The sequence below is a fragment of the Helobdella robusta genome (genome assembly GCF_000326865.2).
Source record: "Helobdella robusta unplaced genomic scaffold HELROscaffold_1, whole genome shotgun sequence".
Lineage (NCBI taxonomy): Eukaryota > Metazoa > Annelida > Clitellata > Rhynchobdellida > Glossiphoniidae > Helobdella > Helobdella robusta.
In genome coordinates, this window is record NW_008703570.1 from 3,031,998 (window position 1) to 3,045,223 (window position 13,226).

The following is a 13,226-nucleotide window of genomic DNA, read 5'->3' on the forward strand; positions in this document are numbered from 1 at the left end:
TCAAAATTTGTATGTAACAAATTTTTTTTCTGGAACCTTCAAATTTGTTATACAGAGGTTCGACTGTATATATATATATATATATATATATATATATATATATCTTTATTTTTAGCTACAAGGTAGAAGTCGTATGTCACGAGGTATGTTTGGACTTTTTTTTATGTTTTGTTTTTTTCGCCACACTTAACATTCTGGTTTAAACACTCCTCTGAATTAACTTCTCCAAGGCATCTTCCAATGACAATGTTAGGACTATGTATAGCTGCTGCTGATTTGGCAAGATATATTTTTTCGTTCCTCCGGTTTGCAGTCTAATTTTTATTCCGTTTTGTCCTTGATAGTCACTTGGGCGTTTTTTTACGTCAATTTATCTGCAAAACCGTTGTGTATTGTCCTTTCCCTCGCAATTCTAGCATGTTAGCATGTTTATTGTCGATTGCAAAACCCTTGTATATGGTTCTTTTTCTGCGATTCTGGTCGTTTGTAATCTCCTGTTGCCGGGGCAATCTTTTGACAATCACTCTTTTCGTGACTTTGCCTTATTCAAGTGTTTTTATCTTTGAGATTGTAAAATAATATATCTGTCTCAAAGAGCTTGGATAAACATTTTTTTTACCGCTCTATCTCTGAATTTCGGAGTAATTATTGGGTGCACCAGCATGGTCAGTTTTTTATGTCTTGCTAACTTTTGATAAGTTTCTCCTGGTTCATGCATACGGTGGTTGGGCTGTGTTAAGTAGAGATCTGCTGTATATTTGTTTTGATGGCATGTTTTGATGGCATGGGTCTAGCGCGTAAATTAGGATCTCGAAGCTGTCACGGTTCTTAGCAAAAATCGATTGCAATACTCACAAACGCGGAGCCTCATTTTTCGCAATTTTTATTCATTTTCAATCAATCAATCAATTAGCTTATAAAGCGCTATTTCCGTGATGTTCAACAGCGCTCCTCAATGAATTTTGAAAAAGGATGGGTCTTGAGATCCGCTCTGAACTTCGCAAGTGATGGAGAAGTAGTCAGAGAAGTAGTAGAGAGTTCCGGAGAAAAGGACCAGAAAAAGCAAAAGCAGATTTGGCAAAAGAGTGTTTAACACGAGTTAAGAAAAAGCGAGAAGACGATCGTAAACCGGGGTGTTTAGGTTCAATTAATATATCTGATAAATACTTAGGAAATAATTTAGATTGAGACTTATACATGAACGTGCAAATTTTAAAAATTATTCTATATTTTATAGGTAGCCAGTGCAAGAGAACAAGATATGGAGATATATGAGAAAAGAAAGGGGCACGAGCAACTAGACGAGCAGCAGAGTTAAAAGCTTTACTTAAAGGATAGAATATAGAGTCGGAAAAAGTAATAAAATTGTAAACAAGCTCTGTCACAAAATGTATGAAAATTTTCGTTCGTTATCAAGCTGATCATCATTCTTTTACCCACAAACTTGTGGATAAATCGAGAGTGACGTGTTTTTGTGTTGTTTACTCTATTTTTTGGTGTGGAAACGTGGATGTCGTTGTGTTATTTTAAATACCAAATTATAAACAATAATCCATAAAAATACAAATATATGGAAATGAATGATGAATATAACGTCATTATGTTCGGTCTGATCACGTTTCTTGTGCTAATTGATAAGCTGCTCCAATGTTTTGTTCGTTTGGATCACGTGCGGTTACCGTAAAATCATTCGTATTCATTTTATTATTTTTTTTTTATTAATTTAGTTATATCTTTATTTATTCATTCATTTATTTATCTTTATTATAAAATTATTAAATTTAAATATATATAATATATGCTATTTATTTTACTATTTGTAGTACTTCTGTTCAATTGTTATACTAAAATTTTAAGTTTAGAACAATCTTTTTCCCTTTCTCTCTTTCTCTCTCTCCCTCTCTCTCTCTCTCTAAATAACATAGTTAGTTTTTTTGTGTTCAATATATAGATTTAATGAAAATTTAATGAAACTCAACAATTTTATTCACTTCTGAGTTTTTTAACTTTTGGAGATATCAAAAGATAAAATTTGTGACCATGTAACTAGACTTGTACTTGAGAAACGTTTACTTTTTAAAGTGTAACTTGAAATTTAAAATTATCTAAACTATTAGCTACTAAGTAAAGTTTCTGTGCTTGTTAAAATATATAGTAGTGCTGTTCTATTGTACTTACCTTACAATATTTTGACTGATTTGCTTAATTCAATTCATTTTCAACTTACTAGTACAAATGCTGCTATATGAACAGTACTAGTGTTATGAAGCATCTTGGCTTCTGTGGCTGCATTTACCACTGCAGTTGTTTATGCGTATAAATTACCTTCTATAAATTACTAAGAACATTGTTATTGCCAATGCAACTACTGCTATTGCAACATAAATGGTTTTCAGAGCATTTATTTCAATATGTACAATTGTATATATTTACGAGATGCATATTCTATTCATGTAAACTAAGTAACCTTGGTAAATTTCTTAAAACAAGTCACATGCAGTATACTGGACATTTATTATTAGATTTTCATTTCAATAATCTTGAATTACAAGTGAATGAATAACCTTAGATGATGGCATATTTGGTGGTAGTCTTGTTTCCTTCATTAATTTGTTGTTCTATCATAGGGGGATGTTGATTATTATGGAAACGTTTAGAAAGGATATAGTGTCAATCAATCATTGGTCATAATCGTTAATTTAATTTATCTATAAGTTGTTTATTTTATTTTTTTTTCAATGTTAACATTTTCAGAAACAAAAAATCAGTTTTTCTTGTGATTCTAGTGGTTATAGTTCTTATGATCATTTTATTTTTGACCCATGAGAATTCACCACTTAATTCCAGCAAGATATGGTCCCAAAATTTTCATCCAGGTTTAAATAAATTAACTTTTTTAATTTATTTGCTTTAAATATTGATCGTATCAATCGAAAGTTAAACTTCTATATTGTTTGAGCTTGCTAGGAAAGACATATTAGCTATTTTATAACAGTTTTTGTATCGTATTTAGCGTTATCATCTCTATATTTTGAATAATTATTTTATTCTCTACTCTGACTCTTTATTATATTGTTTTTGTGTCTCTTCTTGAATTTTTTTGTATTATTAATTGGCAAATAAATTTGAATGAAGTTTTCAATTTATTCGTTAAACTGTTACACCTGGTATAATAGAAAAACTGTTATTGGTTGGAGTCGGAGACTTGGAGGAGTCGGAATTTTTTGAAGGACTGGAGTCGGAGTCAAATATTTTTCATTCTATTCCGGAAAGTGTTAAGAATTTAAAAAAATTTATTTTTTATTCTAAAAATAATTTTTAAAATTGGGTTTTTTTGAAAATATATATGTGGGAAGTGACACGCAATCATTTTTAACACTGAAAATAGTTACTAATAATGTGAATAAAATCACGTATCTCTTTTTATGTATATTTTAAAACAAATATAAGGTAATTTTACTAAGAAAAACAATTACATGTGATTTTTAAAGTGTTGTTAGTTTAGTAGTGGCATTGAAGTGAAATTATGAAGCAAAAGTTAAAATTTTTTGGGAGTTTTTCTGGGAACGCGGAGTCGGAGACGGGAATTGAAGTCAGAAATTTTTATTCGGGGTCGAAGTGGAAAAATTTTCAATGACGGTGTCTGTGTCGGAAAATTTTTTTATCGGACTCCTTTTGTTTTATCATATAATCTTACAATATTTAAGGCATTCTCACTTTAGATAAGTAACCGAATTATATTGGTAACCGATTTATAGTAGTAACTGACCTATATTAGTAACTGCTTATACTATTTTTAAATTGCAGATTACATGGCACTTCTACCGACTGAGCTACTTCGAAACTATTTTTATATTAGTAACTGACTTAAACTAATAACTGGCTTTTATTAGTAACTGGCTTATATTAGTAACTGACTTTATCAATGCCTTATTGGCTTCATATATAAAAATATACATAATCCAATCAATAGACAAAAGATGATAAAAACTTTTACCTTACAGCATATCATAAATTTAAATAATCATGAAAATCAATTGAGTAGGCAAAGCTTTGAATGTTGTTTATTTTAATGAAATTTAACAAACTTTTTTTCTATAATTTTCTATTGCTAAATTTTGATGCATATAAAGCTAGTATTTATTTGCACTTGAAATTATCTTATCAGATACTTCCGTATTGAAAGCGTGTATAGGTGTTATAAAATCCAATCTACAAAACAGTCTGGATACATTTGACAGCATTTTTAACCACATACCTTTATTGCCGAACGAAAATTATTTTTTTCCTTTCATAGGTTTGTTTCTTTTTATAAATAAAATTTGTAACACTAGGAATGTGAACTCTAAAATTTTAATATTTAAAGTGTTTTTTACCTATTTGTCATTAAATGATCATCACCATATTATGGGAACAACAATGAAGGTTTGTTATAGTGTAATTATCTCCACTGAAATGTCTGGCAGGCAATGGTTTAATAGGGTTAGATCTAGAAAAGGAGAGCATGTTGTACATCAGAGGTGGGAACTTGCTCAACATTTCAACGGGGCTTCAACCTCTCTTCTTCTTAAGCATGGATAACGCTGAGGACAGAAGTAAATTATATTTTGTTATATTTATTTGGCAAACGAGGTTTATTGGGATTTTTGTCTTTTTGTCATTATGTTTTTTGTCTTTTTGTCATTATGTTTTTTTTGGCTTTATAACAATAAATGTGAATCAGTAATTTATATAAATGGTGATAATTAATAGAGGCTCTGGTGTTGAAGATGTTGGAAGGCTTGGTCGAACTATATCAATGCTATCAGTTGGTATGTCACAAATTCACATTTGTTTATTTTCCAATTTTCTCATTATTTTTTACACTTTTTTATTGTTTTCTTTTAGTTGCTAGTTATTTGTTTTCATTATTCATTGTAATTTTCCATTTTTTTGATTTTTTCGATTTGAGGCTTATAGTTATAATTTTCTTATTTTACACACTAAACACTATTCTTTCAGAATTTAGGAATGAAAATAATTTTAAAGATAATTTTTTCAAACGTCAATATAAAACGTTTATTAATTCGGAATATCACCGGGCTTGCAATTTTTGAGCTTTTTCAAAATACTTACTTTTTATACCCACTCTTGCTTTGTTTTATTCTGACACTGCCTTCAACCATCCATTTAGCTATTTGTTTATAGCAATCAGTTGCTTGCTTATTTTAGTTTTATAATTTATTATTTTATTGTGAAACAGTTTGTTCACAACAAAATATGATGAGGTTTTGTTAGTCGTTTTTTTATAGCTGACACTAGGGAACTGAAATTTACAACTTGCAATGTCAAGGTTTTATCTATTATTTGTTTAAAAATTTTATTTTTTAATATTTCCATTATCTTATTAATTACGTAACTCGTCCAGTAGTTAACTGATTGTGAAGAAAGATAACACGTATGTACTATTACAGGACGACAAGTGTTTAGAAATCAGAAGCACATACTACGCACACAGAACTAGACCATCTTTGTTTGTACAGGAAGTTAAAGTCTTCAATCCAACAGTAAGTTCTATATAGTTGTAACTTGGACTGTCAAGTTATTCGATATTTATTCGTTTATTTGAATACAAAGAGTAATAGAAACATCAAACTTATCCAAGTAACTATATAAATCACATTTACGACTTCGCTTTATCTGCTGTAAACCTGACTGTAATCTGACGACGTATATATAGACTAGATTTTTACGATTTTCTATCCGAAAATTACAAATATATCAAAGATGACAATATTCAAATAATATTGCGCAATTTGATCATTTTGGCAGTTATTAAATTACTCCCACCTTAGCCTGTTTGGCCCCTAACATTGGCGTCATTTCTTGATTTCGATAAACAGGGGATAAACTTAAAATGGACAACTTTCATCTTTGTCCATTTTCTTCCATGATCTTGGGTCTTGTAGGTCATGTCATTTATTCTGTTAATGACCCCTATGGACTTTCTCAATTTTCTTTGAGTTTTGGGCAACGTTGTGGGTTGTACGGCCTGATGAAGTTATTTTTGTTAGACTCTGAGCTACTACTTTTGATGTTATACCGAGTTTTGGTCTTATCCGTGCTTTTTCTCGTTCTGATTCGCACGTTCCGGTGGATATTGTCCATTCTTTGGCGGAGTTCTTCGACGGATTTCTTTACTGGTTGAAAACTGCCAATCACTCTGCCATCCATTATTCTAATTGGGTTCTTCGATACATTTGTTATCTGGACCGGAACTCTGCCGCCTTTGTTGATCTCTATCAGGCATTTTCGCACCATGATCTTTGATATTTTGGACGTCGACGTAGTTTTACCAGAACAATTTGTTGGCTCCTGCATTTACTGTTTTTCAGTTTTGCCTCAATGATGTTACCTGATGTTCAAGATGCATTCATTAGTAATGTCTGCCACCAGCGCTGTAGCTTTTAACGATTGTCAAGAGTTCGTTATTCCGTGGGTTCAAGATTTTCGATAGACGAACACAACTGCTTCAAACGCAAACTTTGCTGAACGTTTATTTAAATACAAACAGTAATAGAAACATCAAACTAATCCAATAACTACGTAAATCAAATTTACGACTTTGCTTTTTCTGCTGGAAACCTGACTGTAAACCCGACTTGTGAACCTAACTGTAAACATGACTACGCTGGACCCATATATAGCCTAGATTTTTACGATGTCTTTTTACGATCCCCTATCCAAAGATTACAAATATAGCAAAGATAACAATAATCAAATTATACAGCGATATGATCATTCCGGCAGTTATAACAATATTATGCTGATTTTATTGTTATTGTTTGTTTGTTTGATTTTTTGCTTGTTTGTTTGTTTTCAAGCTAACAATTTTGGTGAGGATATTTCTATGATAATAATGTATCACCATGAAGGCTTATGATGTTATCTTACAAGTGAAAACAAACAGCAAGCAATCTGTGAAGGATGCTGGCAACATCTCATACCACAAGTTTATCTTTACATAGTTTTTTTGTCAAAGATAGAATAATAACTTTTTGGAGTATTACGTCGTTTTGTCATTTAATGCTCATTAAAATGATAAAACAAGTTGCAAGATAATTTAAATGACAAAAATGTTGAAATTTGTTATCTTAGTCATGTATTTGACTTCAAGAATAATAATAAAAACAGTTGCTTCATCAATCAATTTAAAATTATTCAACAGACAGTAGTGACGTACAAATTTTGTTTTGACTGAACGCTGACAAATTTTTAGAATAAAGATGGTAAAGACAAGTCAAGACGTAAACTGCACAATGTTCCAGATCAACATATCACCATCTTTTCTCGTCATAATTGTACTAACGAATGCCACGGAAGAAATATTGAGGCTCAAATCAGAAACTGGTAGCACCATGAAGTTCATGACGTTGGTGAAATACTCAAAGTCACGTGAAGGAATCAGTCACTTGGTTGATGATGATGTTGGAAGACTCAAGAAAGAATGCCTTGAGGTGAGATAACTTTGTCTCTCAATTATTTATATATAACTATTGGTTGTTGAAATTCAAAGTCATCAGATTTGTAAGATTTAGTCATTTTTTGAATGTTTCACCAATGGCTAACGTGTCATGTCATTCATCGATGCTTCTCTCTAACCCTCAATTACTAAACACTTACGTGTTTTTTTAGAGCAGCGCTCATCCAGTCGCTTGCGTTTTTTTCAATTTTCAACTTACGAAATTTTATCTCCTTTTCTAATTTTTTTTTCAGGTTTTACTTAATTACAAACATTTGAAAAATCAATTGCTTTTTTATTTAAAAACTTATATTTCGGTGTTTCTATAACATTTACAACTTGAATTGACTTGTGGAATTATTTCACTTTTTTTATTATTTTTTGAATATCTGACTGAAAGCCGCACAACCCTTTACACTCTTGTAAAATAAGAAATAAAAATATAATAAAATGAAAATAACAAGCAGAATAATGTGAAGTTATGAAAATGAATTATGTATACAAAATAAACAATTAATTTAATTTTTTTAAACGTGAAAGTAATTAAGTCCAAAAAAATAAAAGCGTAAATCACTCTTTCAACTGAGTCACAGTCAACCATCCTCATCACCTTCATCGCCACCTAACAACAACTCTAACAATAATCAAATCGCTTGCTGCTGCTGTAAATTTTGCAATGGCAGGAAGAGCTTCGAAATGCACCTTCGATCATGCAAGGTTCACAAAACTTAACAGCTATCGAATGTTATGAACGCATCCGCAAAAAATACTTTATCACCTGCAACACTGCCACAAGAGCAATAACCAATGTTGGTGTCTTCAATAAATATCGAACACATCAAGAAGCCTCGCCAGGGATCAAACTGCCATAAAACCCTGCACAATGGTCAAAGGCCAATGCTTACTTTCAATTGAGCTGAGCTTATTACAATCTCGACAAGTTCACGTTAGCATTTCAATCAATGATCTACAACTACTTCGCTTCCAACTATGGTACTATTAATTTAAAAACATGTTTAAACGACAACAGCAATTAAAATAAATATAAAATCCTTGAAGAAAGAATTAAAACAACTTGAAGCTCTTGGTCAATTACAATCAATTTGATGTTCAAAGTAGTTTGGTTGCCAAAAAATTAAGGTCAAAACTTTCAACAGCGAAATTAACCGTTGATCAAAAACCAGACATCACTAATCAACTTAAACGTCGTTTTTGGTGGACCTGTAAAAAGTTGTTCATCCAACCAAACAGCTAGAGTCCACTGTTTACTGTCGACAACTGCAAAAACTATTTAAGCTCCATCCTAAACGACGACAATCTCGTTAACTATTAACTTCCAAATTCCTAAAATTTCAAAACCGACGACACCTTGCATTTTAAATTCTCCTTCATATCACGATATATCAACAATCATTTGTAAATACAAAGTTTAATCGTCTACCTGTCCCTTAGATCAAATATCCATATTTATTTCAAAAGATGCCCTATCCTTCACACGATTTTTCACCAATTACTTTCGCAATGCTGGTTATCTTCGACTATTTTATCAAATTGCCGTCAAATTTTCATTATTTACCAATAATAGAATCTTTAATTTTCTCGAAATCAACTCAATTATAAACAAAAATATACAAAAAGATTTCTACCCAAAAGTTTGCGGCTTAACCAAGTACTCCCAACTCCTGACTCAAAGGCTCAAGGACGCAAAAAGACATGAACGCACCATAAATTGTCACTCTGTTAGACGTCCGCAACGCTTTCGGCGAAGTCAGCCACAAGCTCGCCTTCTCCGCATTAGATTATCAATTTAATTAAATTCATATATTTGAACTATACAGTATCTGTTTCAAGAAGCAGCTACGTTACTCTTTCGGTACCAGTTAGACAATGTGTCTTTCAGGGCGATCCAGTCTCCCCATTAATTTTCAATCGTTATTTTCATTGTTGATTAAGCGCCGGGTTGGGAGTGAGGCTGTCATTTTTTGTTATATATTTATTTTTAGTTTATTGATGTCAATTAGGACTGCTTCTGCAATTTTAAGAGGCGTGTAGTTGATGTTCTGGTATATTACTTTTTTCCTTCGGTTATCTGGTTGGTCAGTTTTTTATGAAGTATTAGTTTTGATGACTGCATAGATGCATTTATGAATTCTTTCTGGCATAGGCTTAGTTCATTCTTGACACTGCAATCAACATCACAGTGATCCCATTGATTCAACAAATCAGTTAGTTGATTCGACAAATCTTGAACTACATTCTTTTTATCTTCTAATTCTCGAGAGAGATGGAGCAGTAATATACCAGAACACCAACTTCACGCATTTTAAAATTGCAGAAGCGGTCCTAATTGACATGATGGACCAGCCAATAAAGAAACCTGACACCTAATTTCCATCTAAGTTTTTATCTTGGATTATAATATCTGGTCTGCTTGCTTCTATCTTTCTATCTGTTATAACTGGTGTGCCCCATAAAGTTCTACCATAGATATAGTTTGTTGCATTCTTCGGTTCATGCATATAATATTCTACATATGTCTCTAATCCAACATATCTACTTATCATCCAGTAGAAATAGCTTCAACTTGATTGTGTTTCTTGGTGTATTCAGTTGATGTCAGTACAGGACATCCAGAGATCGCATGGTTAATGCTTTCAACGTGCTTGTGACACATTCTACGGAGACCATCAACATTTGGTTTGAGTACTCTTTTTTGAAAGTATCTGGTGTTTAATGCCTGATCTTGCGCAGCTATTAAAAAGCTTTCGGTTTTCACTTTCAATCCTGAACTTTTTAACCATTCTCATGTTTTTATCAGATCTATTCCCGTTTTATTTACATAATTAAAAAAATTGACCATGTAGTTGTTTATCTTTGTACTTTTTTTTAATGATAATCTTTTAAAAGTTTTTTAAATTCTGTTTTGCTTACGTTTTTATCTATAAAATTACGACTTTTAATTTTATCTACTTCTTTAAAAATTGAATATTTCTTTTTAATTTCATCATCTTTTGCAATTATTTCAATTAATTTATCTTGTCTGTTGAGAATGTACTCGTTGAGGTCTATAATTGCTTTTTCAAAAGAATTGTAATAATACTCGCTGTCGTAACCGATTTACGATGCGACGGGTTCAAATCTTCGATTGAATAAAATACTCCAAACAGTTATTAGTTATTAAACTTTATTTACAGAAGAAATCAACTAATCGTTTATTTCTAGCAAATTCAAATTAACGCAACAATTAACTTTTAAATTGTTCAAAATCTATCGCTATGACAACGTCAACAAACAAATCAAATATCGCTTTAAATAATTCACCGAATCGCTATTCACGAAATCACAGAGTCACGAATTTACAAAATCACGAATTTCACTAATCGCTAATCTTCTTGCGACGTGCGCTTATATACTCTTCGCAAGCGTCGTTTCTAGATTCTTCTAGATGGTCCGATTCTAGCATACTCTAGAATGCTCCAGTCACTAGAACATTCTAGAATACGCTAGAATCTAGTGCGTTCGGTAGCACGGTTATAACAGAATGTTCAATACAATTGATCAGCATTTGGATGATGTGCTTCTCCATCAATAATCACACAATAGTATTCCTTTTTGAATTGTCCCTTTTCGCCATTCGTTGCTGCGTTCCTTCTGCTTCCTTCATCCCCAGATATATGTACGTTATGACTATTTTTTAACCACATTTTCGTTTTCTTTTAATCTGTACATCACAGAATTCTTTAATTTTTTCATTCAATTCTTTTATCTGTATTTCTTGTTTTTTATAATTATCTTAATTTAACTCAACTTTTTCCAAAACATTTCAGATTTTCAATAGGTTTCCAGAAATCTCCATGACTTGAGCTTTATTTCTTCTGTTTGAGCCAAACTTTCTAGTTTCTTTTCATTTCTTTTTTTGCAAGTTTCGCACAGCCTGAATCCAGCTATTTCACATACTATTTTACGTTTTTCTGCTTTATTGTTGTTGTATAGACGCTTTAACGGCACTTCAGCTCCAAGCCCCGGTGCTATGATTGCCATTGTCTGTTTTCATTGGAGTGGGTTGTCAGATATTATTTTAATATCCTAAATCTTTGATGAAGTTTATAACAGTGGTGATGTTTTCAATGTTTTTAAAATTTTCAGAGATATTTTCAGATATAGAATGTTTCAGCTTTAAAATTAGTTAATATTATATAGTTTGATAGTATGTTTCAGTATGCGTAGGTTAAATGGTTTAGTAACCTTAGGTTTTTATTATAGAGAATTTTGTATACTAAAGGAAATATGTAGAGAGGATTTATCTGGATTGGAAGATGTTGTATAAAAGTAATTTAATGAGAGCTTGATGCATCTGAGATCAATGGGCACTTCGTCTATTAATGTTAGAACACTAATTGCAGGTGATGTTCTGTGAACACCCATGCATCTTAATGAACTATTTATAATGGGATTTAAAACTTTCATGTTCGGCGTTCTTGTTCCACCATAAACCTGCAATCCATAATCTATTACTGATCTAATCTTGGCTCTGTAAATTAATAGAAGTTTACTTGGATGTGCTCCCCATCTGTAATGAAAAAGAGCTTTTATTAAATTTAAGGATTTAATGCATTTGCTTTTAACATAATGAATGTGAGGTAGAAAGTTTAATTTGTTGTCAAAAATTAAACCTAGAAACTTTATTTGGTTTCCAAATTGAATCTGCGTATTTCTATATGTTAATTTAAGGTAAACGTTGTCCCGCTTTTTTGAGAAAATGATAGCTTTAGTTTTGGAGCTCGAGAAAAGGATACCGTTTTTGAAAGACAAGTCAAATATATCCTTTAATATTGCGTTTAATTTTCTTTCAATATTTTCAATGCAGTGATTTTTGAGCGTTATCATAACGTCATCAACATAGAGGCATTTGAGGACTTCAGAAGGAATAATGTTGACCAGGCCATTTATTTAAATGCAGAAGAGTGTTACTGATAATATGGTTCTCTGCTAAATCCCCATATCTAAATCTTTTGATTGTGAGATTATATTATTATGCTTGTGTTTTTCTGCTTTACCTCTACCTCACGGCATTTTAAGGTAGAACAAATTTTTTCAACTATAACTTTTACGATTATTTTAAAGTAATATACTAAAATTGCGCCTGACACTATTTGATTTTTAATCTAAACATGTTCGAAAAAAAATCAGTGTCTGCAATCAATGTCTGCACACTAAAAGTGAACAAGTTATTATTATTATTATTATTATTATTAGAACTAGAATTATTATTAATGGTGCTATAACATTTTTTGTTATTGCACTTGTCTAGATTTTTGATGAGGAAATGTTCCCTTGGTGTTTTTGAATCGTTGAAGAATTCTGAAATCAATTAAGTTGTGCTATCAGTTGACCGAAAACTTTGAAGATGTTTTGCAGTCTGACACTTTGTCTAAATCAGAAAATTTTCTTATCGCAAAATTTTTTATGGAAAATGAAATTTGACCTGACATTACAAAATTTTGGTTTTTTTACTATACAAATGCTGTTTTTTACTATCCAAATGCTGTTTGATATAAAATTTGTCTTTGTTAGATAATGCAATCTTTTTTGATTTGCATGCCATACAGATAAATTATTTTGATCAATTATCTTCATAAATTTATATTTTTGTTTAAAGTTCTTATTTAAAATTAACTTTCTTGGCATTTTAAACTACTGTAAACAACATATTAAGCTGTCTGCT

The 13,226-nt window shown here is 31.3% G+C and overlaps 1 protein-coding gene across 1 annotated transcript; it reads left to right on the plus strand.

Annotated features, from left to right (window-relative positions):
- Positions 1–7,265: 7,265 nt before the first annotated feature.
- HELRODRAFT_158652 (hypothetical protein) lies at positions 7,266–8,373 on the plus strand (the record flags this gene model as incomplete). Its single annotated transcript, XM_009010661.1, has 2 exons — positions 7,266–7,496; positions 8,185–8,373. 2 exons carry the CDS (start codon positions 7,266–7,268, stop codon positions 8,371–8,373), a joined length of 420 nt encoding a protein of 139 aa, XP_009008909.1.
- Between the last annotated feature and the right edge of the window lie 4,853 nt (positions 8,374–13,226).